The sequence below is a fragment of the Pleurodeles waltl genome, chromosome 10, assembly GCF_031143425.1.
Source record: "Pleurodeles waltl isolate 20211129_DDA chromosome 10, aPleWal1.hap1.20221129, whole genome shotgun sequence".
Lineage (NCBI taxonomy): Eukaryota > Metazoa > Chordata > Amphibia > Caudata > Salamandridae > Pleurodeles > Pleurodeles waltl.
In genome coordinates, this window is record NC_090449.1 from 224551188 (window position 1) to 224579098 (window position 27911).

Here is a 27911-nt window from a genome sequence, read left to right on the forward strand (position 1 = left end):
TCTACAAACCCCCCTGGTCTGCCCTCCGAAGACGCAGGTACTTTACCTGTTGGCAGACTGGAACCGGAGCACCCCTGTTCTCCATAGGCGCCTATGTGTTTTGGGCTCTCCTTTGACCTCTGCACCTGATCAGCCCTGTGTTGACTTTGGGGTTGCCTTGAACCCCCAACGGTGGGCTGCCTATGCCCAGGAAACTGAACTTGTAAGTGCTTTACTTATCTGAGAAACTAACCAACACTTACCTCCCCCAGGAACTGCAGATTTTTGCAGTGTCCACTTTTAAAATAGCTTATTGCCATTTTAACCTATACTGTGTGTACTACTGCTTTAATTCAAAGTTCCGTACTTACCTGTGTGGAGTACCTTGCATTTTATGTATTTACTTCAAATCTTGAATCTTGTGGTTCTAAAATAAATTAAGAAAATATATTTTTCTATATAAAAAGTATTGGCCTGGAGTTAAGTCTTTGAGTGTGTGTTGCTCATTTATTGCCTGTGTGTGTACAACAAATGCTTAACACTACCCTCTGAAAAGCCTACTGCTCGACCACACTACCACAAAATAGAGCATTAGTATTATCCAATTTTGCCACTATCTAACCTCTAAGGGGAACCCTTGGACTCTGTGCACACTATCTCTCACTTTGAGATAGTATATATGGAGCCAACTTCCTACATTGGTGGATCAGCTGTGGGGTCTAAGACTTTGCATTTTGCTGGACTACTCAGCCAATACCTGGTCACATGACTAAAATTCCAAAAATTGTTATTAGAAAGAGATTTTTGAAACTTGAGCTATTTTCCTAAATTTTTAAAAGTCCTGCTAGGGCCTAGTGTAAGTCCCTGTTAGCATTTGTTTTAGAGTTTAAAAGTTTGTAAAAGTTTGGATTTAAGTTCTAGAAGTAGTTTTTAGATTCTTAAAACTTTATCCCAACTTTTAGAGTGATAGTGTCTAGCACAGATGAGATGGTGGTGGAACTCAACCTCACCCCTCACCTGCTTCTAGGGATGTCAGGGTTAAGGACTCTCTGTAAGCTAACAAATATAAAGACTGGGTCCAACCCTACAAAAGTAAAGCACCAGGAGCTTTTGGCAGAGTTTGCAAGGGACCACCCCTCTGAGGATAACCCTACAGATGAGGAAATTAGTGAACAGGAGGATGATTTCCCCCCTCCTGTCCTATTCAGGGAGAACAGGGTTTCTCAAACCCTGACTCCACAAATCATAGTCAGAGAGACTGGTTCTTTCACAGGGGTGACCAGTAACTCTGGAAGTATTGAGGGCAGCCTCAATGAAGATGACCTCCTGTTAGCCAGGATGGCCAAAAGATTGGCTTTGGAGAGACAGCTCCTAGCCATAGAAAGGGAAAGACGTGAGATGGGATTAGCTCCCATCTGTGTTGGCAGCAACTTAAATAGGGTCAGAGAGAATACTGACATCCTAAAAATTCCCAAAGGGATTGTAACAAAATATGAAGATGGTGATTACATCACCAAATGGTTCACAGCTTTTGAGAGGGCTTGTGCAACCAGAAAAGTAAACAGATCTCACTGGGGTGCCCTCCTTTGGGAAATGTTCACTGGGACGTGTAGGGATAGACTCCTCACACTCTCTGGTAAAGATGCAGAATCCTATGCCCTCATGAAGGCTACCCTGATTGAGGGCTTTGGATTCTCAACTGGGGATTACAGGATTAGGTTCAGGGGGCTCAAAAATTTTCGAGCCAGACCTGGGTTGATTTTGTTGACTTCTCAGTCAAAACACTAGATGGTTGGATAACTGGCAGTGGTGTAAATGATTATGATGGGCTGTATAACTTGTTTATGAAAGGACATCTGTTAAATAATTGTTTCAAAGACAAACTGCATCAACATCTGGTAGACCTAGGTCCAATTTCTCCCCAAGAATTGGGAAAAAGGCAGACCATTAGGTCAAGACTAGGTTGACTAAGACTTCCACAGGGGGTGACCAAAAGAAAGGGGTCACAAAGCCTCCCCATGAGAAGAGTGGTGAGACATCCAAGGGAAAAAGTGAAGAGTCTTCTACAGGGCCCCAAAAACCTGCTTAGGGGGTGGGCCCAGAGCCTCTTCACAGTCCTCAAATGAGAATAAGGGTAAAAACTTTGATCCCAAGAAGGCCTGGTGCCACATCTGTACTCGTCATGGACACCAAACTGGAGACAAGGCATGTCCCAAGAAAAGTCCCACAACAAGTACTACTCCAGTTAGCAGTGGAATAGCCATTCTCCAGGTGGGATCAGCAGTGTGACCAGAGGAAATCAGGGTTCACACTGAAGCTACAGTAGTCTCTGAGGGTGGGGTGGACCTAACCACACTTGCTGCATGGCCGCCTAACATGCAAAAATACAGGCAGCAGCTCTTAATCAATGGGACTAGAGTAGAAGCCCTGAGGGATATAGGTGCCAGTGTCACACTGGTGACAGACAAACTGGTTTCCCCAGGACAGTACCTGGCTGGACAGACATATCCAGTCACTAATGCTGAAAATCAAACTAAAGTCTATCCCATGGCAATGGTAACTTTAGAATGGGGAGGAGTCACTGGCCTGAAACAGGTGGTAGTCTCCTCTGCAATTCCAGTAGAATGTCTGCTAGGGAATGATCTGGAGTCCTCAGCATGGGCTGAGGTAGAACTCAAGACCTATGCAGCCATGCTGGGTATCCCTGAACTGGTGTGTCTCAAGACAAGGGCACAATGCAGGGCTCAGGGTGAACAAGAAGTGTTGGAGTCTGGAATAATGGCCCACCCTTCCAAGAAAAAAGGAAAGAAGACTGGAGCACCAGCCTCAACACAGCAAAAGAAACAGACCCTCTCTTCCCAGGAAGATGTTTTATCCCCTGAGGGAACTGAGTCCATGGAGCAGGAGCCTTACCAAGTTGAGCTCTTGGGCAGCGGGGGACCCTCAAGGGAACAGCTGTGTAAGGGGCAAGCAACTTGTCCCTCTCTTGAAGGCTTAAGACAGCAAGCAGCTGAGCAAGAAAAAGGTAATGTCAGTGGAACCCACAGGGTCTATTGGGAAGATGGACTCCTTTACACTGAGGCGAGAGATCCCAAACCTGGTGCCACTAGGAGAGTGGTAGTTCGTCAGGAGTTTAGGGAGTTCATTCTGACCTTAGCCCATGACATTTCCCTTGCTGGACATTTGGGACAAACCAAGACATGGGAGAGATTAGTCAACCATTTCTACTGGCCCAATATGTCCCAGAAGGTAAAGGAGTTTTGCACCTCCTGTGTCACCTGTCAAGCCATTGGTAAGACAGGTGGCCATCCAAAGGCCCCCCTCATTCCACTTCCAGTGGTGGGGGTCCCCTTTGAAAGAGTGGGAGTAGACATAGTGGTTCCACTGGACCCTCCCACAGCATCAGGGAACCAGTATATCCTAGTAGTAGTGGGTCATGCTACTATGTACCCTGAAGCAATTCCCCTTAGGTCCACTACTGCCCCTGCAGTAGCCAAAGCACTCATTGGTATTTTTACTAGAGTGGGATTTTCTAAGGAGGTGGTTTCTGACAGAGGTACCAACTTTATGCCAGCTTACCTGAAACACATGTGGAATGAATGTGGGGTGCCTTATAAATTCAGCACACCATACCATCCACAAACCAATGGTCTTGTTGAGAGATTTAACAAGACATTGAAGGGCATGATCATGGGGCTCCCTGAAAAGCTCAAAAGGAGATGGGATGTCCTCTTGCCATGTCTGCTTTTCGCCTACAGAAAGGTGCCACAGAAGGGAGTAGAGTTTTCCCCCTTTGAGCTTCTGTTTGGTCATCCTGTTAGGGGACCATGGGCACTTGTTAAAGAAGGCTGGGAGAGACCTCTCCATGAGCCTAAACAGTGTTGTGGACTATGTACTAGGCCTACGTTCAAGGATGGCAGAGTACATGGAAAAAACAAGCAAAAACCTTGAGGCCAGCCAACAACTCCAGAAGTTGTGGTGTGACCAAAAGGCTGATATATAGTTGAGTTTCAGCCAGGGCAGAAAGTCTGGGTTCTGGAGCCTGTGGCTCCCAGGGCACTTCAGGACAGATGGAGTGGCCCTTACCCAGTTCTTGAGAAAAAGAGTCAGGTCACCTACCTGGTGGACCTAGGCACTAGCAGGACCCCCAAGAGGATGATCCATGTGAACTGCCTCAAACTCTTTCATGATAGGGCAGATGTAAACATGTTAATGGCTACAGATGAGGACCAGCAAGCAGAGAGTGAACCTCTCCCTGATCTCCTCTCCACTGACCCTAAAGATGGCTCAGTAGATGGAGTGATCTATTCAGACACCCTCTCTGGCCAACAGCAAGCTGACTGCAGGCAAGACCTCCAGCAGTTTGCTGATATAGTTTCTTTGACCCCTGGTCAGACACACCTCTGTACCCATGATGTAGACACAGGAGACAGTATGCCTGTCAAGAATAAAATATTCAGACAGTCTGACCAAGTCAAGGAAAGCATCAAAGTGGAAGTCCACAAGATGCTGGAGTTGGGAGTGATTGAGCACTCTGACAGTCCCTGGGCTAGCCCAGTGGTCTTGGTCCCCAAACCTCACACAAAAGATGGCAAGAGAGAGATGAGGTTTTGTATGTGCTCAACTCTGTCACCAAGACAGATGCTCATCCCATCCCAAGGGCAGATGAGCTAATAGACAAATTAGGTGCTGCCAAATACTTAAGTACCTTTGACTTGACAGCAGGGTACTGGCAAATAAAAATGGCACCTGGAGCAAAAGAGAAAACAACATTCTCTACACCTGATGGGCACTACCAGTTTACTGTGATGCCCTTTGGGTTAAAGAATGCCCCTGCCCCCTTCCAAAGGTTGGTGAATCAAGTCCTCGCTGGCTTGGAGTCCTTTAGTACAGCCTATCTTGATGATATTGCTGTCTTTAGCTCCAACTGGCAGGATCACCTGGTCCACCTGAAGAAGGTTTTGCAGGCCCTGCAAGCAGCAGGCCTCTCTATCAAGGCATCTAAATGTCAGATAGGGCAAGGTACTTTGATTTACCTGGGTCACCTTGTAGGTGGAGGCCAAGTTCAGCCACTCCAACCCAAGATCCAGACTATTCTGGACTGGGTGGCTCGAAAAAGCCAGACTCAAGTCAGGGCATTCCTTGGCTTGACTAGGTACTATAGGAGGTTTGTGAAGGGATATGGATCAATAGTGGCACCCCTCACAGAACTGACCTCCAAGAAAATGCCCAAGAAAGTGAACTGGACCGTGGACTGTTAAAAGGCCTTTGACACCCTGAAGCAAGTTATGTGTACAGCACCAGTTTTGAAAGCTCCAGATTACTCTAAGGAGTTCATTGTGCAGACAGATGCCTCTGAGCATGGGATAGGAGCAGTTACCCGCAAACAAATGATGATGGCCTTGACCAGCCTGTTGCTTTTATTAGCAGGAGGTTACTCCCCAAGGAGCAGCGTTGGATTGCCATTGAGAGGGAGGCCTTTGCTGTGGTTTGGTCCCTGAAGAAGTTGAGACCATAACTTTTTGGTACCCACTTCACAGTTGAAACTGACCACAGACCTCTCAGATGGCTGATGCAAATGAAAGGAGAAAACCCTAAACTGTTGAGGTGGTCCATATCCCTACAGTGAATGGACTTTGTAGTGGAACACCCATGTCAATGCTGATGGCCTTTCCAGGTTCTTCCACTTAGAAAATTAAGTCTCTCTTGGTAAAGGTTAGTCTCATCCTCTTTCGTTTGGGGGAGGCGGGGGTGTAAGGAAATGCCTCCTTGGCATGGTTACCCCTGACATTTTGCCTTTTGTTGATGCCAGTTACTACTGAAAGTATGCTGGGACCTTGCTAACCAGCACCAGTGTTCTTTCTCTAAACTGTACCTTTGTTTCCACAATTGGCACAGCCCTGGCACCCATATAAGTCCCTTGTAGATGGTACCCCTGGTGCCAAGTGCCCTGATGCCAGGGAAGGTCTCTAAGGGCTGCAGCATGTCTTATGGCACCCTGGAGACCCCTCACTCAGCCCATGCACACTGCCTCAAAGCTTGTGTGTGCTGGTGGGGAGAAAATGACTAAGTCGACATGGCACTCCCCTCAGAGTGCCATGCCCACCTCACACTGCCTATGGTGTAGGTAAGTCACCCCTCTAGCAGGCCTTACAGCCCTAAGGCAGGGTGCACTATACCACAGGTGAGGGTATATGAGCATGAGCGCTATGTCCCTACAGTGTCGAAGCAAACCCTTAGACATTGTAAGTACAGGATAGCCATAAAGAGTATATGGTCTGGGAGTTTGTCAAACACAAACTCCACAGTTCCATAATGGCTACACTGAAATCTGGGAAGTGTGGTATCAAACTTCTCAGCACAATAAATGCACACTGATGCCAGTGTGGAATGCATTGTAAAAATCTTAGAGATGCCCCCTGAATACCAGTCCAACTCCTAGTAATAGGCTAAACAGTTTCTGCCAGCCTGCCACAACCAGACGAGTTTCTGGCCACATGGGGAGAGTACCTTTGTCACTCTCTGGCCAGGTACAAAGCCTGTACTGGGTGGAGGTGCTTCTCACCTCCCCCTGCAGGAACTGTAACACCTGGCGGTGAGCCTCAAAGGCTCCTGCCTTTTTATTTTACAACGTCCCAGAGCATCCCAGCTAGTGGAGATGCCCACCCCTCTGTCCGCTGCTCCCACTTTTGGCGGCAAGGCTGAGATAATGAGAAAAATAAGGAGGAGTCACCCACTAGTCCGGACTGCCCCTAAGGTGCCCTGAGCTGAGGTGACCCCTGCCTTTAGAAATCCTCCATCTTGAGATTGGAGGATTCCCCCAATAGGATTAGGGATGTGCCCCCCTCCCCTCAGGGAGGAGGCACAAAGAGGGTGACCTAAACACACCCCTAAATCTAGTATTTAGGGGCGACCCAGAACCCAGGAAATCAGATTCCTGCAACCTACACAAAGAAGGACTGCTGACCTGAAAGCCCTGCAGAGACGATGGAGACGACAACTGACTTGGCCCAGCCCTACCGGCCTGTCTCCAGACTCAAAGAACATGCACAGCGACGCATCCGACTGGGACCAGCGACCTCTGAAGCCTCAGACGACTACCCTGAACCAAAGGACCAAGAAACTCCAGAGAACAACGGCACTGTTCACAACCTGCAACACTTTTGCAACTTTAAAGCAATTTCTAAAGAACTCACTCTTCCTGCTGGAAGCGTGAGACTTCACACTCTGCACCCGACACCCCAGGCTCGAACTCCAGAGAAACGACACCGCAGAAAGAACTCCCAGGCGACTGCAACTACGTGAGTAACCTGAGACGACCCCCTGCACCACCACAGCGACATATGCAGAGAGGATCCAGAGGCTCCCTCTGACCGTGACTCCTTGGAAAAAGAACACAACGCCTGGACCAAGCACTGCACCCGCAGCCTCCAGGACCAAAAGGAACCGGACTCCCGTGCAGGGGTGACTACCAGGCGACCCTCTGCCTAGCCCAGTCAGTGGCTGGCCCAAGAAACCCCTCTGTGCCCTGCCTGCACCGCTAGAGTGACCCCCGGGCCCCTCCATTGACTTCTATTGAAAACCCGACGCCTGCTAAACACACTGCACCCGGAAGCCCCTGTACCGCTGAGGTTGTGTTTTGTGTGCTGCTTGTGTGTCTCCCCCCACCCCCCCAGTACTCTACAAAACCCCCATGGTCTGCCCTCCGAAGACGCAGGTACTTACCTGTTGGCAGAGTGGAACTGGAGCACCCCTGTTCTCCATAGGCGCCTATGTGTTTTGGGCCCTGCTTTGACCTCTGCACCTGACCGGCCCTGTGTTGCTGGTGCGGTGACTTTGGGGTTGCCTTGAACCCCCAACGGTGGGCTGCCTGTGCCCTGGAAACTGAACTTGTAAGTGCTTTACTTACCTGAGAAACTAACCAATACTTACGTACCTTGCATTTTAAGTATTTACTTCAAATTTTGAATCTTGTGGTTCTAAAATAAATTATGAAAATATATTTTTCTTTATAAAAACTATTGGCCTGGAGTTAAGTCTTTGAGTGTGTTCCTCATTTATTGCCTGTGTGTGTACAACAAATGCTTAACACTACCCTCTGATATGCCTACTGCTCGGCCACACTACCACAAAATAGAGCACTAGTATTATCTAATTGTGCCACTATCTAACCTCTAAGGGGAACCCTTGGACTCTGTGCCCACTATCTCTCACTTTGAGATAGTATATACAGAGCCAACTTTCTACAACAAGAGTCTGTAGATTTTTGATGCCATATGTCCTGTGGATTGCCATGTGGTTAAAGGAAAGTTTATAGTTGTGTCGTGTTTGAATTAGGATGCTTGTGCTTTTAATTTCAGGAAACTGTAGGAATCAAGGTTGGATAGGTTGTATAAGCTTTGGAGTTCGGCAAAGGATTGAGGGCTGTTGTTTGTATCATATAGGTGCTTAATCTGTGTAATGCCGTGTGATGCCCCTAAAAAGCTGAGATGGTCAGTGGTCTCGGGCTTGATCTTGGGGTTGTGCTGTGGAGATGTCTACATGGAGTCATGGATTGAGTTTGCTAACTTCTATCTATTGAATTAAGAGCCCTAGCGGTGTCCGTGAATATTTGTTGAGAGTAAGTATACTTAAGGATCGGCATAGACATGATGGATGCGGAATTGTAAGGTAAGAGCAGCGTTTGTCCTACCTCTGTCCAGAAAAGTGCGTACCTGTGTCAGGTAGCAGCTAAAGAGCTCCTGATTGATACAAGTCCCAATTTGGTAAATTGCAGCCTTCATCCTCAAAGCTTAATCTGCGGGTTTTGAGCGAATGCTTTGCCCTCATGCCACTCCAGAGGAAGTTTGATGTTATTTTATCTTACGATTTTAAGACGTTTTGGTAGAGTTTTATTGGGGGACTGGACGAGATGAAGTTAACAACATCTGGGGTGATAATCATTTTGAGGGTTTTTAGTCTGCCCGACCATGCGATATGGAACAAGGAGTCAAGCAGATTTTGTATTTTGGAGATGATTTGCAGTAAGTTCTATTTTACTGTTTTGAAGAGACCTTTCATGAACCAAACCCCTAGGTATTTCAGTAGTTTGGGTTGTCAATTCAGGTCTGAGTTGCCCAAGTGTGTAGGTAGGCAGTGTGGGTTAAGTGGGAATACCTCAGTTTGTTCTTTATTTAAGGTGTAACCAGATACCCTGGAGAATTTTTGTATGATGTTTGTGATTTCCACGATTGTCTCTCCAGTATCGTCGAAAAAGATAAGGATGTTGTCAGCATAGGCAGCCCTTTTGAAGGATTTTGTGCCCAATTGGAAGCTGAAAATGTCAGAGGAGTAGTTGATCATTTGCAGTAGGGAGTCAATGGATAGAAGGTACAATAAAGAAGATAGGGGGCATCCCTGTGAGTTCCCTGATGAAGCTTGGAAAAGGAGCACAATGAGCTATTTGCTTTGTTTGCTTTAGGGTTGGCATATAAAGCCATGGTCATTTTGCTGAAGGAATCTCTGAGTCTATGTGCTTCTACAGGGAGTGCAGAATTATTAGGCAAATGAGTATTTTGACCACATCATCCTCTTCATGCATGTTGTCTTACTCCAAGCTGTATAGGCTCGAAAGCCTACTACCAATTAAGCATATTAGGTGATGTGCATCTCTGTAATGAGAAGGGGTGTGGTCTAATGACATCAACACCCTATATCAGGTGTGCATAATTATTAGGCAACTTCCTTTCCTTTGGCAAAATGGGTCAAAAGAAGGACTTGACAGGCTCAGAAAAGTCAAAAATAGAGAGATATCTTGCAGAGGGATGCAGCACTCTTAAAATTGCAAAGCTTCTGAAGCGTGATCATCGAACAATCAAGCGTTTCATTCAAAATAGTCAACAGGGTCGCAAGAAGCGTGTGGAAAAACCAAGGTGCAAAATAACTGCCCATGAACTGAGAAAAGTCAAGCGTGCAGCTGCCACGATGCCACTTGCCACCAGTTTGGCCATATTTCAGAGCTGCAACATCACTGGAGTGCCCAAAAGCACAAGGTGTGCAATACTCAGAGACATGGCCAAGGTAAGAAAGGCTGAAAGACGACCACCACTGAACAAGACACACAAGCTGAAACGTCAAGACTGGGCCAAGAAATATCTCAAGACTGATTTTTCTAAGGTTTTATGGACTGTTGAAATGAGAGTGAGTCTTGAAGGGCCAGATGGATGGGCCCGTGGCTGGATTGGTAAAGGGCAGAGAGCTCCAGTCCGACTCAGACGCCAGCAAGGTGGAGGTGGAGTACTGGTTTGGGCTGGTATCATCAAAGATGAGCTTGTGGGGCCTTTTCGGGTTGAGGATGGAGTCAAGCTCAACTCCCAGTCCTACTGCCAGTTCCTGGAAGACACCTTCTTCAAGCAGTGGTACAGGAAGAAGTCTGCATCCTTCAAGAAAAACATGATTTTCATGCAGGACAATGCTCCATCACACGCGTCCAAGTACTCCACAGCGTGGCTGGCAAGAAAGGGTATAAAAGAAGGAAATCTAATGACATGGCCTCCTTGTTCACCTGATCTGAACCCCATTGAGAACCTGTGGTCCATCATCAAATGTGAGATTTACAAGGAGGGAAAACAGTACACCTCTCTGAACAGTGTCTGGGAGGCTGTGGTTGCTGCTGCACGCAATGTTGATGGTGAACAGATCAAAACACTGACAGAATCCATGGATGGCAGGCTTTTGAGTGTCCTTGCAAAGAAAGGTGGCTATATTGGTCACTGATTTGTTTTTGTTTTGTTTTTGAATGTCAGAAATGTATATTTGTGAATGTTGAGATGTTATATTGGTTTCACTGGTAATAATAAATAATTGAAATGGGTATATATTTGTTTTTTGTTAAGTTGCCTAATAATTATGCACAGTAATAGTCACCTGCACACACAGATATCCCCCTAACATAGATAAAACTAAAAACAAACTAAAAACTACTTCCAAAAATATTCAGCTTTGATATTTATGAGTTTTTTGGGTTCATTGAGAACATGGTTGTTGTTCAATAATAAAATTAATCCTCAAAAATACAACTTGCCTAATAATTCTGCACTCCCTGTAGAGTGACATGTAGGAATGACCAAGAGATTTTATCGAAGGCTTTTTCTGCGTCAAGGGCAATGGCCGCTGCAGGACCATTGGATAGTTGAGTCTTTTCTATTATGTGGCAAAAGGTGCAGTTATTGTCTCTTGATAGTTTCCTTTTAACAAAACCAGATTGAGAGTTATGGATGAGTTTAGGAATAAAGGGTTAAAATCTTTTGGCAAGAATTTTAGCAAACATTCTGGCGTCCATATTATGAAGCGAGATCGGCCTAAAAATCTTTGGGTCTGAATGATCTTTGCCTTCTTTGGGAATAACCACAATAGTGGCTTCAGTAGACATTCCGTAGACCTTGCCCTGTAGGGCAAAGTGGTCAAAGGTATTTTTCAAAGGACCGATTACAGAGTTCAGGAATTTTTTATAGAAGAAAATTGGGGAATCCGTCGGCCCCTGGTGCTCTCCCAGGTCATATCACTTTTAATGCATAAGCAATTTTGTTAATTTCTGTTTGGTTATATGGTTTTGGTCCTTGTCAGTGGTTGGCTTAATTGGGAGGGCACGGATGAAAGTCTGATATTCTATTTAGTACTCATCGTTTATGGGCCGTATAAAAGTGCGTAGAAGTCTTTAAAGTCTAGAATTTCATCATTTTTTAATTTGGTAGAGCCATCTTGGGCTTTAATGTGAGTGATTTGGTTATTGAGATTCTTAAAAGTAAGTGTGCCTGCCAGGGCTTTCCCAGCTCTGTTCAGGTATAGTCAATGTTTACTCTTTTGAGCGTGAACCCAAAGGTATTCCCATTTACTCACAATGAAGTTGTATTCATATTTTAATGCTTTAAGGTGGTTTAATAGATTGTCATTCTCAGATTGTTTAAACAATGATTCCTTCTATTTAACGTCGACACCTAGTTTTGTAATTTCTTCTTAATATCTTTATTTCTTTTTGACATGTGTTTCAGTAGGTGTCCTCTCATAGTGCATTTAAAGGCATCCTAAAGCACTACCTGTGAGGTAACTGATAGTTAATTTTCTTCGAAAAATAGGTTTATTTCATTTTGGATGTCAAGAATATTGTGATCCATTTCAAGAACTTCAGTGTTAAGGCACCAAATTGGATTCTTTCCTGAGTTAGGAAGGTTTAGAATAGACATTATGAAAGCTGCGTGACCTGAAACTGTGATCGGGTGTATCATGACCTTAGAGGAGGCCTGTAATAAGGGCGCATCTACTAGTAGGTAGTCGATGAGAGAGAAGCTTGAGTGCGGGGGCGAGAAAAATGTGAAGTCATTACCTTTCGGATTATGCATCCTCCAGACGCCTAACAGGCAAGATGTAGTGCATATGCTCAAAATCTGTGTGCTTTCGGCGGCCTGAATTTAAACGTGGAGTGTTAATCCAGTATTGGGTCCATTGGTTAATTGAAATCACTCCTCAAAATCGTTTTTGAGTTTTGTGGTATATCTGTTAGTTTCTTCCTTAGTGTGCACCAGAATAAGGTGTCATCAACATTTGGTTCATTGATGTTTATTACATATAGGTTGTATTTTCCATTGTTTGGTCTTGTGAGTAGCCACCTACGATTAGTGTCATGTTCAGAGGATATAACTGACAGGCCTGATCGTTTAGAGAGAAGGATAAGTACCCCATTTTTCTTCTTGTAAGCCTCTGCCCAGGTTACCTCTGCAACCCATCCCTTTCTCATTGGCAAGGCATTTTTGTAGCCAATTTGAATTTCTTGTAGGAGTAGTATATCACCAGGCAAGTCCTTACAGTAGTCTTGTATTTTTGGTCCTTTTAACAGGAAGGTTTAGTTCAGTGACATTTAGGGTGACGACATTTAGCGCTGTTATTGGTGGGCAGTAAGGTGAGTGGTTAAAGGATCAGGTAGAAGTGATTTCGATGAGGTCATTGTCAAGTTTGGTGCCAAACTTAATAAAAGTGAAGTATCACTAGGTTTGTGGAGTGTAGGGTTGTGTGAGGGGTTAACAAACTGGTGTAGTAACAACCAGCTACAGACACTTAAGTGGAAGTTAGAATCACTGAAGGGTGTTCCTAACTCCCTTCCCACCCACCAAGGGTGGTGTCTTTCGAAGACCATTTGCATAGGGGAGTATGTGTTGAGGATCAATCAGGATGGAGAGTTCAATATGTGGGGCCAGTTGGTCAAAGAAACATGTAAGCGTGTCGATAGATGTATCAAACATACCATGACTATGTGGGTATCAGATAAACAATTGTACATTGTGAGTATTGTACAAATGTACTAGAGACAAATAGTAGTACACAATGTAGCAGAGCATCGAATATATACTGCATAACCTTAATCAACGTTTGTGATTTAACCGGTTACTCTGGCTATTCTCGGCTTACATGTATGTTTCAGATTTATTGTCCAGGAAGGCTAGTAGTTTAGTTGGTTCTGTAAAAATCATGGGTTGTCCTTTGAAAGTAATTCTGAACATGGAAAGGGCTGCAAAAGCAAAAGTAATCTCCATTGCCAACAGCCTTTTCTATAAGGCTAAAAAGCCTTTCCACCTTATGACAGCTTATTTTGCAAAGTCTTGGGATATGGAAATTCTGTGGCCTTGTCAGGTAATCGATTTAGTTTTCCTCATGTGTGCCAATATTTGTTCTGAGTATTTGATGGCGAAGAGGTTTGAAAATCGGGGGTCTTGGAGCAGACATGTTCTTGGGTTTGAATGTCGGAAGTCCTTGATGAAAGACGTTCAGAGAACTTTGGGCATCCATTTGATGAGGAAGTCCATGGTTCAGTTCTCTGCATTTTTCGATTCCTTCCTGTAATCTAAAGATGCACAGGCATTTCTGTCTTCAAGATCCATGATTTCCTTTTTGAGAGAGGACACAGACCATGCCAAGTCTCGTACCTGCTTGTATTGAGAGTTGTTATAATCTTCAGTGGACGACATTCTTGTTTCAGCATTTACATTTTTTACTGTAAGGACTTTTAGGTCTTTATGAATCCCTGTCACTTCTACTTGAAGCACGTCAGTATTTGTTTTGGTGCTTTGGGCAATATTGTGCACCGTGTTCAGTTTCTGAAGTATAGCTTCTAGTGTGGAGGAAGAGTCTGATTTCTCTTTTACAGGAGTCGCATACATGGAAGGGGTGGTGGGGGAACGGGGAATGTTTCAAGCGTTTAAGGTCTGATTTAAAGTCCCTTGATTCTCTGAGGGTTCTCTGAGATCCACCAGTCTCTGGGATGTGCCAAGTAATGTGGTACTTGGCTATAAAACCTTGCCTATGTAGGCGGAGTTGAACTAGGTAAGTGTGAAGAGATGTTTCTATTCTTGTGGAGGTCCACTTTCAGGCACACTGAACTCTGTGTATTATTGGAGATAATAGATATGCTGCAACCAATAGTGATAGAAGACTTGCCCCTGAGGTCTTAGCTGTCTCAGCTGTTGTCTGATGAATACGCTTATCTAAACTGCATTTTGGGTCACTATAGAGGGTCAGCCGCTCTTCTAGGTGTAGGCTGTAGAGGATAGATAGTTTAGAAGATTAATGACACAGTGTGAAGTAGTACCAGAGGCCAAGGGATGAGTGACGTAGGCCTTTATTATTTCACAGGGCTTTGCTTTTTCAGTGTCTCACTTCCTCAGTCTAATGCTATTCCTTTTTTAGTGTCTCACTTCTCAGTCTTACGCTATTCACAATTGATGTGTTTATAACAGTTTGCAAACGCACAGACGACAGATTAACCTCACTTTCCAGAGTCCAATAATGTGGGTGAGTTGTGGCCGCCTGAGGGGAAAGTGGGGCACTAGAGAGAGACTGGAGACATGAAGCGTAGGCAAAGTCTCAATCCTCACCGCATGCTTAAGGACTGTAAGTGGTTTGCAGCTCGTCGTGATGTAGATTTGTAGAGGTTTTGGAAGGTCAGTGTTAAAGACCCAGAAGTGTCAGAGGCAGAAGGATAGGAAGCGTAGGCCTTTGTTATTTCCTGAATCTTGCTTTGTGAATATCTCACTTTCGCAGCATTGTTATTCCCAGCATTGTTCTTTCTTGGTTCTTATTGTTCTTTTCTGGCTCTGCCATGCCAAGTCGTTTGGGTTAGTAATTCCTTCAGGGAGATGAGCTCATAGCCGCTTAGGTGCCACTGCCTTTTCTGATGGGAGACTGGTGGCAGTAGCATTAGAGACATCGGAGGTGAGAGCGAGTTGCAGTAAGTTCTGCTTCCAACACAGGTCTACAGCCCCTACATGCCTTGCGTCTGTCGATCTACACACCGCTCCTGGGAAGCTCGCACAGCTCCGTGCCACTCTGACTCACAGGACAAAGTGTTGCAGCATCCGGTTTCACAGGTGAATATGGTGGGAATTGAGGTGTAAGCTGCATAGGTTGTAGCGCATGGTGAACGGAGCACAGGGTAGCATGTTGGAGGGTCCACTTATGGGTCACAATGCAGTTGTTCGTAGTTGATGGCTCCATTTTGGTGTTGCACATTGCACTGTCTTGATTGCCAAGGAATGGGTAAATTGAGAGTCGGAAAGCCATCATTTCGCTCTCATCGGGTGTACGATCGGTGAGAAATGGATCGGCTGCATGTTTGAGGGCATTTAATGATTTGATTGAGGTATTTTACCCCAGAACATGCCAGAGGCTCGTTGGACATTAGAGACAAGACGCCATCTTGGTTGATCCCAAAGCCACGGCCACCGTAATGTATTTATTTTTTAAGTCTAAGCAGTGTTACCCATCTGTGCTATCACCCTAAATTCATCAAAAACAGGTGCAGAGAAATTACTTTTAAAATATGCACAAATGATGTTAGGTTAAGTATTACTTAAATCTTCGGACATTCAGATATCATAACTATGTGCCCCTAAAGTATATTCGTTTGACAATTTTTGTTCTTCATAGAGGAAATACCGGTTGTGCTGTCTTTTTTTTCTTTAAAGCAGTGTTCTACACACACCAGTCTACCAACATACAACCGTATTCCCTCCGATGTATTACAATATGCCAACCATAGTGCACTTACACAGTCTCTTCAAGCCAATTCCTCATGTGTAACTCTCTGGTTGGAATGCTGCACACCCACTGGGGTATGCTGCAGTCTGAACTCCACACACATCTTCTGATGCAACATTTACATATGATGGGAAATAGGCGCTACTTGATGACTTGGGTAGTTAAAGCTCAGTGCAAACACACTGAGTTCCTTCTCCTGGGGCTTTGTGCATAATGGAATACTGACTTGGGGAGGGAGTGTAGCAATGCTGAATGGTCTCCAATTTGAGCACAATCAATCTGTAGTATCTTTGAATAAGCGTTTTAAGCTCATTCAATTTTACATGTTGCACAGAGCGTATCTCATACCTGAGATGATCAATAATTTTTTTTAAACAAACTGACTCCTCTTGTCCCTGAGGTCTGCAGGAAAATGCAGACTTTTAACATATGTTTTGGTTGTGACTTCTTTTAATAGACTACTGGATTGCTTTTATCACACACCTCTCCCATTGTACAGGCGCTATTGTGAAGTGTACGGAGCACTGTGTCAGTTTCACCGCAAAAACGAAATAAAGCAGTGGCTAAGTTCTTGTACCTGGGGCTTATATTAGCCAAGAGGGGGGATCACACATCACTGGAAGTCAAGAACCAGACCACTTCTGATCTGCGGGTGATCGGTGGAGGATGTGAACCACTGCCGAGAGCGTGTCCTTGCACTTGGAAGACTTAACAAGGTCTTCGTAAATACCCCCTCTCATATAAATGGGACACTGTGGGGGAGGCCTTTAAATCAGAGGTGAATGTAAGAGTGCCCATCCTGTTGGCTCCCTCTACTTGATAAAGGGGCACTTCTCTAACTCTGATATCCTCCATTACTTGTTTATTATTTTTACGATAATGCAAAAAATCTTGCTGTTTGTTGTACACATCTTGCATCCACCTGAACAGTCTAGTTGCTGTAAGAATTGCATTTCCACAAGCCAGCGGGGAACCTCGTGGTCGGAAGCCACAAATGTGGGAGCTATGGACATCTGCTCTTTACGTTAACGTAGGGTAGTATCTTTGTTCTTTGTTTAATTTCACTGTTTAACTCTAGCTTTATTGTTAACCCACCATGGCCTACATTTGCCCAGGTGTAAACTCTAAAATGTACTATTGATTCTGATTTAGCCAAGGTTGTAACCAGCCTCTCTGTTAAACACTAGTAAAATTGATAAGATGTGGACTGTTCTTCAATTGTGTTATGAAGACATTCCTGTAGGTTCAAGTCTTCTTTATTTCCATCAGCATATACAGCTCTGCTCCAACAGCTCCTCACCATTCGACCACCAGTCTCCAACCTCCCACATTCCGTTGTCTTGTAACCCTGGTATCCGCTAAGTATCACATGGAATATCTAAGTGTCAAGGTTCCATGCAGCAATGGGTAAATTACCACAAATTGTATTGTTGATAAATGTATAGTAAAATAAAGTAAAAAAAAAAAAATCATGCACCTGCACAACAACCATTTTATAATGCTCAACCATGGAAATATTCCCAATCATACGGATAGGAGCCCCCATCTCCCCAAAGTACAATTGTTGAAGCCCTTGCTTATGCAGAACTAGGAGACACATGCGGCATGCGTAGATCTTGGTATTTGGACAAACTGCTGGGTTAAAAATATCAGGAGGCAGAAATATTGGAAAATAAATATTATGATACACAAATATCGTGATGCACAAGTATTGTTGTCAAGAATATCGTTTTTTAGTTATGTAATATTGTTTCTAAAAATAGTGATTTCTTTTTTTTATACCATTTTCAATATTATAGTGGCTAAAATATAGTTTTTTAATTATTTTAATGCAACTTAGTTGATATTAATTTTAGGTGTTACTATTGTTTTTATGAAGGTTATTTTGTTTTAAAAATAGCTTGTCATTTTAAGTGATTTGGATTTTTAAATTTATTTTTTATATTAATTTATCATGTTGTAGCAGGTTGTTGGGACTGTAGGGGGGGTAGCGTGGGATGTAAATTAAGTAATAATTAAGTTAAATACCAATTGTGAATTAATTGATTTTAATTATGGAATTTATGGAGTACTTATTAATTTTACCTATATTCTAGTTGTAGGCTGCTGGGTTTGTGGGAGGTCTAGGGTGGGAAGTTAAGTACATAATTTAATAATACCTCTTAATTGAATTACATATTAAATATGTAAAATTTGAGGTATGGGCTACTGCATTATTGACTGACTTTTAAGGTGCAGGATGCTATGTTTGTAGAGTATGAGATGTTATTTAATTTATTATTAAGTATTTGTCATTTAATTTAAATATGAATATTTAAATTAAGTAGTATTCAATTTGTTTATTTATACTTTAGTTGCGGGCTGGTAATTTGGTAGGGTCTTGGCTGGGAACTTAAGTAATAATTAACAATTAATTATTAATTGTTAATTATTTGATTTTTATTATGTAAATTATGGAATGTTTATTTTTAAAGTTATATGTTTAGGTGCATACTGCTAGATTTGCAGGGGTATAGGGTGGGAAGTTAATAACTGAACGACAACTATATATTAATTGATAATTATTTTAATGAATAGTAACTATGTAAAATGATTTTTATTTTTGATTACATATACTTATGTTGCTTCATTTTTATATTTAGATTTCAATATTTGTTTTCATTCATGGTGTTACTTATATATGTAATAATGTGTTGGAAGTGAAGTGCTTTCCCTACTCTTGTTTTGGCTCCAATAGGCATAGTAAAATTAGCCTCTTTGCAATTTGATACTTTTCTTACTATTGCTGTGTTTAAAGATGGAGTAGTAAATTGCCCCTCCCGAAATCCTACAGTTTACCTGCTGTTGCAGAGACTGCAGTGGGAATAGTTAATTTTACATCTCAAAGTCTAACACTTTCCCTACTGTTGCACTGATTGGAGTGGGAATAGTAAATTTCACCCCTCTGAAATTCAACACTTCCCCATTGCTGCACAGAGTGGATTAGGGCTAGTAAATCTAACCCCTCTGAAATCTAATGCTTTCCCTACTGTTGCACAGACTGGGATGGGAATAGTATATTTTACTCCTCCAAAGTCCAACACTTTCCCTACCATTGCGTAAACTAGCGTGGGAATGGTATGTTTAATTTTTTTAGACTCCAATTATTTTAATGATGTTGTTAAATGGAGTTGATAGCATTATGTTTTACATTTAACATTTGTTTTATTTTAAAAAGATATTTTAATGTTTTTTATTTTTTGTTAATGTGTTTTTATTTATTGTATACAGTGTTTCATATATTTTATCTGATTTTTTGTATATTTATTGTTTTATTGTGTATGTTATATATATATATATATATATATATATATATATATATATATATATATATACATTTAAAATAAAACATAATGTAATGTAAAATAAATATTTTGTAAATTATGTCGCACTATCCGTGTAGGGGCTATGTTTACAAAGTTTGCTGTGGGGGGGCACCAATATTATAAAATGATTTGGGGAGGTTCTTGCAGATTGCCTCCGGACCCTGGGACAGCATCCTTCCAGGACTATGTGTGCAAAATATGTGGGGGTTGCACTGTCCCCCCAGGGACCACCACCTCAATTGGGCAACATATTAAAAATATATATGTATTAGGGGGCTGCCAGCTCCTGCCAAAGAAATACAAACACTCTGCTTTCAACAAGGGGGAGCTTTAAAAAGCAAAGTTTTCATCTCCTTCCCTGCCTGCTAACATGCGGGCAGGGAAAGAGATGAAAACATTGCTCCTGCCTGCAGGAGACGGGAGGCTGCAGGAGCCTTGATGCTTCCCCTGTGATGCCCATAACTTTAGACTGTGTGCCCTGAGCACCCAGGAGCAGGTGGCCGGGCCCCAGGGAATACGGTCCCCTGGTCCGGATTCGGCCCTGGGGCTACATGGCATCCCTCGCCTTTAAAAAAAAAAAAAAAAAAACTATTTGGCCACTGGGAGGTAGTGGACCCCGGTGCCCGGGGTGGGGGGTGGTCCCTGCATCCCCTTTAATTAAATTAAAGATAGCTCTCAGCGGGGGGAGAGGTGGTGGTCCCGAGGCCTGGGGGTGTCCGTGTGCCCCCCCATCTTGTATCCCCCAAGAAGGTGGTGGTCCCCAGGGGCCCAGGGGGATCTGTGTGTCCCCCATATACTTTTTATGAATGTTGTCCTGGGCAGGGTGGACCTTGGAATCCAGGGGGGTCTGCCCCTACCCATTAGTTTTTTTATTATGTAGCCCTGGGTAGATGGATTGGTGTTTATAGGGGGTTGGACGCGCATGCCCAAAGGCTGTGTATAGTAATTGAAATTACTTTACAATAAAAAAGCCATAGAAGTTCACTTTAAAAACCAAAGGTTATAGGGACGTTATGACTAGGCTCACATTGTAAACGTACAAAACCATAGAAATTCAGCTATTATAGTTATTTCAAGTATGTAAAGGTCCACAAAGTTGAAAAAGTATTTTGCTTTTGCAAATTTGTGAAGTTTTTTTTAATCTTTACAATCTTTATAACCTACTTGAAGTTCTAAAGTAATTGACAGAGCAAAATATGTCTGCTAAATAGCTAGGTTTGCAGGAGAAAAACACTGCAGATTATGTTTCTCATAGGATCGTTGTTTTACAAAATGTTTTTTTTTGCTGGTAACCTCTGCTGCAAAGCTGTGGTTTTCCAAGATCACAAGAGGGATTAGAAATCACACCTTCATTTAAGGTTTCCTTGTTGGTTAGCTTTTAATGGAATTCCTTGGTTACTGCAAGTGTTGAGCTGAGTGTCTCTATTCTAAAAGGCATTCTTTCTTCAAGCACCCTTCTGGCCCTCTTGTCCATAATACATGATATATTGTGGCCCTGTGTGGAGGCTCCATGAAATTAATTCATGTAATATAACACAATAAATTTAACAGGAGGGTAAGCAGTTGCGCTTTTTCTTTTGGTTCACTCAGTCAGAATTTGTGGTCTAGGGCCCATAATGCCAGGGGAAAGGTCATTCTAGCATACTTTATTCTTTTCCACTTATGGACAATTTTATATTTTGATAGGTATCCTTTGCTAGAATCCTTTCTTCCTTCTGTAACAGCTGCACTCCATTCTTCCGATAATATTCTTAAATCAGCTGGGGCAGTTCTCTTGTAGACTTTCCTTTCTATAAGTTTCAGGACAGGAGGGCACAGTAGATTTTGGGTCCAGATGGAAGGCTCTGGGATGAGATGCATGTGCATCTTTATTCTTCTTTCTGTTTGAACTTTATGCTGCTTGGTCTTCTTATGTCCTGTGGTATCTGTAGGAAAGTGCCGCTTTTGGCATGGTTATTCTCCCCCCCACCCACTTTTTTGCCTAGTATTGATGCTGACATCACTGTGTGCTGGGATCCTGCTAACTAGGCCCCAGCACCAGTGTTCTTTCCTTAAACTGTAACATTGTTTCCACAATACCACACCCCTGGCACACAGCCAAGTCCCTTGTAAAGGTTACCAGTGGTACCAAGGGCTCTGTGGGCAGGGTGGGTCCCTAAGGGCTGCAGCATGTGTTGTGCCACCCAGAGGGACCCCTCACCAAAACCTGCACACTGTCCTTGCGGATTGTGTGTGTTTTTTTGGGGAGAAAAAGGTAAAGTCAACATGGCGTTCCTCTAAGGGGGCCATGCCCACAAACCACTGCCGGTGGCATAGGTGTCACCCCTCTAGCAGGCCTTAAGGCCCAAGGCAGGGTGCACTAAACCACAGGTGAGGGCATAGATGTATGAGCAATATGCCTCTACAGTGTTAAGTCCATTCTTAGACATTGTAAGTGCAGTGTGTGGCCATGCTAAGTACATGAGCTGGGAGTCATTACGAGCTCCACAGCTCCATGATGGCTACACTGAAGACTGGCCAGTTTGGTATCGAACTTCTCAGCACAATAAACCCACACTGATGCCAGTGTTTGATTTATTGTAAAATGCGCACAGCGGGCATCTTAGAGATGCCCCCTGTATTTTACCCAACCTCTAGTATAGGGCTGACTAGTCTGTGCCAGCCTGCCACTAAGAGACAGAGTTCTGACCCCATGGGGTGAGAGCCTCTTTGTTCTCTGGGTTCAGGAACAATGCCTGCTCTGTGTGGAGGTGCTTCACACCTCCCCCAGCAAGAACTGCAACACTTGGCAATGAGCCTTAAAGGCTTAAGCCTTACGTTACAGTGCCCCAGGGCACTCCAGCTAGTGCAGATGCCAACCCCCCGGACCAAGCCCCACTTTTACCTTGGAAAATTAGGTAAAAACAAGGATAAGTGACCACTGTAGCTAGGACCACCCCTAAAGTGTCCAGAGCTGAAGTGAACCCCCTCCTGGCAGAATCCTCCATCTTGTTTTGGAGGAGAGGGACCAATAGGGATAGGAACATGCCACCCTCCCCCATTGGAGAGGGCAGAGGAAGGGTGTAGCCACCCTCCGGGACAGTAGCCATTGGCTACTGCCCTCTGACCCATGTTACACCGCTAAATCTAGTATTAAGAGACACCCCTGACCTTTGCTCACCAGATTCCTGGCGACCTCAAGAAAGACGAAGGACCACGGAGCCGACTCCATCATTGAAGACTCCAGAAGACAACTAACTTGTCCCCAGCCCTACTGGCCTGTCTGCAGTTTCAAAGACTCCTGCTGCAAAAGGGCGAAGCACCCTGCAGGACCAGCGACCCCTACAAACCCCAGAGGACTGCCTGCCCAGCAGAGGGCCAAGAACACCAGAGGACAGCGGCCTTGTCCAGAATAAACCCTCCAAAAGAACTCCAGAACTGCCCCGGATCCTCAAGCCCTGTCTACTCTGCACTCGATGCCCACGGCCCAAGTCTAGGTGGCCCACCAGTCCAGAGAAGGTCCCCAGGCAAATCTGACCTCAAATCCACCCTGGGTTGACCCCTTCTGTCTAACACGACAGCGCCTGCAGGCTGAATCCTGGTGACCCCCCTGACTGCGTCCCGATCCAATGAAGATTCCTGAAGCCCAAAGGTACTCCTGAATCCACAGCCCGCTGGATTTGGGGAATTCGACCGACCGTCTGGCAATGTCCAAAGGGTGCCTCTCCTCTTTGTCAGCCTTTGATTTTCCAGAACCGACCCTCTGGACCCATGCTGCAGCATCTTTGTGATCCCTGGGGTTACTCCTACTGAAAAGCATTGGTCGCCGGACACTATGTTTGCACCCTGCGCCCGGCCGCCCCTGTGCTGCTGAGAGTGTGTGTTTGGTGCTGACCTGTGCCCCCCGGTGCATACCACAACCTCCCAGGCCTGTGTCCTGAATCCCTGGGTACTTGCCTGCAATCTGTTTTCTACCGAGCACCCCTAGTCCTCATAGCAATCCATTGAAAAACTACTTTATTCTCTGTTAATCTCTGCTACCCTCAGGTAGGTCGCTTCCCCGCCGCTGCAGCTCCGCCTGTCCAGGCCCCTGCCACGCCTTGCTAGGGTGTTCAGGTATTTCAGGTTCTTCTCTGGACCTTCGACTGTTTCTTGCCATTTCTCTTTTGCTCTTTGCTTTCCACTGTTTCCTGCCATTTCTCTTTTGCTCTTTGCTTTCCACTGTTTCCTGCCATTTCTCTTTTGCTCTTTGCTTTCCACTGTTTCTTGCCATTTCCCTTTTGCTCTTTGCTTTCCACTGTTTCTTTTTCTTTTGCTGTGCGCTTTCCCGCTTTTCCCACTTTTTCCCGCCGCTGCCACCCATGCGGCCCCGCCCCCCCCGCTCCCATTCGCTGTCCTCCCTCCCGCCTCCCAGCTGACCCCTCCTCCCCCCCTTCCCTCTTATGGCGGGCGCTGTGCGGCCGCGCCGCTGGCGCGCCAAAGGCAAGCCCATCTGCGCCTGGACCGCGCCCAGCGCCAGAACCCCTGGCCCCCACTGCGCTCAAAACTCCCGACTAAGATACGACGCCGCCTCCCTCAGCGCCCTCAACCCCGGACGAACAGCCACCTGCTACCAAGCCAGCCCTAAATGTACTCATGGACCCTTCACCTGTCAAGCCTGCAAGTACACATTCCACCGAGCCTGCAGACCTCCCACCGGCCCTCGCACCAACAACCACCTCAAGTGCATCCTCCTCAACACACGCTCCGTCCACAAGCACGCCATCGAACTATGGGACCTCCTGGACACAACAGCACCAGACGTCGCCTTCATCACAGAAACCTGGATGAACGCCTCCTCGGCTCCTGACATCGCCATAGCCATCCCCGACGGCTACAAGATCGCCCGGAAGGACCGCATCAACCAAACCGGTGGAGGAATCGCCATCATCTACAGGAACTCCATCAACATCACGACCACCACCGAAGACACCCCCCTCACCGCCGAACACGTACACTTCCAGATCCACATCGACCCCAGAACCACCCTCAGAGGAACTCTCGTCTACAGGGCCCCGGGCCCACGCGCCCAATTCAGCGAAACAATCACAGATTTAATCAGCCCGCCACAAAATCTCCACAGAGCAGCTCCTCTCAACACTGAACCAAAACCCACCAGCCATCACCACTGACGCCAACAACGCAGCCCTCAGCCTCACACAGTGGATCACCAACTGTGCCAAAAACCTCGCTCCACTTAAAAGCCACCCAAGCGGGACCAGCATCAGGAAACCCCTGTGGTTCACGGACGCCCTCAAAGAATCCAAGAAATCCTGCCGTACCCTCGAAAAAACCTGGCGCAGAGAACGCACCACAGAAAACATGTCAGCCCTCAAGATCGCCACCCGTGAACACCACCAGCTGATCCGCTCCACCAAAAGGACATCATTCAAAGAGCGACTAGACAGCAACACCCACAACAGCAAAGAACTCTTCAACTTCGTCAAAGAGCTCTCCAACCCCAGCACCAGCTCCAACGTCATCACGCCCTCACAAGAACTCTGCAACTCCCTCGCTACGTTCTTCCACCGAAAGATCGCAGACCTACACGACAGCTTCGGACCCCAGACCCCGCCGCCCACCACCGAACCAACAGCCCCCACCACTACACTCAAAGCCTGGACCCCCATCAGCTCTGAGGAGACCAGAATCACCATGAACACCATCCACTCCTGCTCCCCCTCGGACCCGTGCCCCCATCACATCTTCAACAAAGCCGACTCCATCATCGCCCCCTATCTCCGGAGCATCATCAACAGCTCATTCTCATCTGCCACCTTCCCCGAGAGCTGGAAACACGCGGAAGTCAACGCCCTCCTGAAAAAACCCATGGCTGACCCCAATGACCTGAAGAACTACCGCCCCATCTCTCTTCTCCCCTTCCCGGCCAAGGTCATCGAGAAGACCGTCAACAAGCAGCTGACCAATTTTCTCGAAGCTAACAACTCGCTCGACCCTTCCCAATCAGGATTTCGGGCCAACCACAGCACAGAAACCGCCCTCATCGCAGTCACCGATGACATCAGAACTCTGATGGACAACAGAGAAACAACCGCCCTCATCCTCCTGGACCTCTCGGCTGCCTTCGACACCGTGTGCCATCGCACCCTAATAACCCGCCTCCGCTCCACTGGAATCCTAGGACAGGCCCTTGACTGGATCATCTTGTTCCTCTCCGACAGAACCCAAAGAGCTACCTCCCGCCCTTCCGCTCAGAACCCACCGAGATCATCTGCGGCGTACCCCAAGGTTCCTCGCTCAGCCCAACCCTCTTCAATATCTACATGAGCCCCCTCGCCGACATCGCACGCAAACACAACATCAACATCATCTCCTACGCCGACGACACCCAGCTGATACTATCCCTCACCAAAGACCCAACCACTGCCAAAATCCACCTACAGGAAGGAATGAAAGACGTCGCGGAATGGATGAAGCTCAGCCACCTAAAGCTGAACTCAGACAAGACGGAGGTCCTCATCCTCGGACAATCCACTTCCGCCTGGGACGACTCCTGGTGGCACACGGCTCTGGGCACCGCACCAACCCCCTCAGACCACGCACGCAACCTCGGATTCATCCTGGACCCCCTCCTCACTATGACCAAGCAAGTCAACGCCGTCTCGTCAACATGCTTTAACACCCTACGCATGCTCCGAAAAATCTGCAGATGGATCCCCGCCGAAACCAGAAAGACAGTTACCCATGCCCTCGTCAAAAGCCGTCTGGACTACGGAAACACCCTATACGCAGGGACCACCGCAAAGCTACAGAAACGTAACCAACGCATACAGAACGCCTCAGCACGCCTCATCCTCGACGTCCCTCGCCACAGCCACATATCCGCCCACCCGAAACACCGGCACTGGCTCCCCGTCAACAAGAGGATCACCTTCAGGCTCCTCAACCACGCACACAAAGCTCTCCACAACATGGGCCCCGAATACCTCAACAGCCGCCTCTCGTTCTACACGCCCACCTGTCGGCTTCGCTCAGCCAGCCTCGCCCTCACCACCGTCCCACGTATCCGCAGAACCACCGCAGAAGGAAAATCCTTCACCTACCTGGCAGCCAAAGCATGGAACTTCCTCCCCGCACACCTAAGAACTACCCAGGACCATCTCGCCTTCAGGAAGCGCCTCAAGACATGGCTTTTTGAGCAGCAGTAACCCACCCCCCCCTCCCCAGCGCCTTGAGACCCTCTCGGGTGAGTAGCGCGCTCTATAAATGCATTGATTGATTGATTGATTGATTGTTAAGCCTTTGGGGAACCCCTGGACTCTGTGCACACTATAACTCAATATAACTCATTTTTGTATAGTATATACAGAGCCAGCTTCCTACAGTATCAACGTTCGAGTTACTCACAAGTTCTAAGCACAATTTACTTTATTTGCCAGTACCTAGATGTGATGTTTTTCTCTATGAATCTAAAAAAATGAAATAGTTCATCTGTGCTGCCATCAAGGTCACTCTTTTGGGTTACTTTTACCTTAAGTGTTGCTTTTGTATCAAGATATGGATACATTTTAATGTTGTTGGAGTCTGGAGGGTTGGATGAATGAATGTGTAAGTGCTAACAAGTAGTCACTGTAGAAACTTGTATACTTTAGTTATTGGACCTCCATTAACCCAGATGACCTACCTGCATAGTCTACAGTTTACTGCCAGCCATTTGCCTCTATCTCTGAAAACTTGTGTCAGAGGATGCATTTCAGGGCTTCAGGTGCTCTCAGCCTTCTTCTCCTCAACCTATATTCTTCTAGGCAAAATTTTAATCCATGTCACAGCCTGCCCGCTTGGTCAGCCCATGAGCCTGGAAGAAGGATTGTTAAGAACCACCAATTTTAAGTCTCTACGGACAGTAATTAGGGATTATTTGATTATATTTTAAATTTCCCCTCTTATTTTTTTTAACTTTATTTTTCCTATAGCAGTCTTGAGATTACTGTGTTCATGCTGAGTCAAAAACTTGGATCATATATTTGTTCATTCAAACGTCCTGGTGCTGACACTTGTGCATAAAAACATTGTCCAGATTTCAAGTAGTAAATAGGTATCCAACCAAGGAAGACAGTCGAAATCCTGATTTTCAGTTTCTGAGATTTGTAGATTTGATGGTTGGGTTATGTACTGGTTTACATCATAGGTAGGTATTAATAAATAAGTGTGTCATTTGTTAAACCACTGTAATATTAACAATGTATAATAAATTGCTGATGTATTTTAAACAGGTTCGGTCTCCTTTCTTGGTTCAGAAGATGCAACAACTTGCCACATATTGGTACTCAGAGACACAGGTATGATTATAGAGTGACTATTGAAAAGGGTTTCAAAAATGTAGGTTTTTTTAATTCCATAGTATATTGGTGTGGATTAGTTAGCTCAGCAGGTGTGAGTACCTGGTTCAATAAATCAGTATGCACAATGCAAGCTCCAGTTTTGAATTCTGGCAGGACTCATTCCTCCAGTTGGGAAAATTAG

The 27911-nt window shown here is 45.3% G+C and overlaps 1 protein-coding gene across 2 annotated transcripts in view; it reads left to right on the forward strand.

The window, feature by feature from the left end:
* NTAN1 (N-terminal asparagine amidase) overlaps window positions 1-27911 on the forward strand; it is a 235993-nt gene that overhangs the window by 34659 nt on the left and 173423 nt on the right. For both annotated transcript variants that reach the window (XM_069210221.1, XM_069210222.1), the window contains one exon: window positions 27662-27727. In XM_069210221.1, the coding sequence (XP_069066322.1) occupies window positions 27662-27727 (66 nt within the window). The remainder of the gene's footprint in view (window positions 1-27661; window positions 27728-27911) is intronic.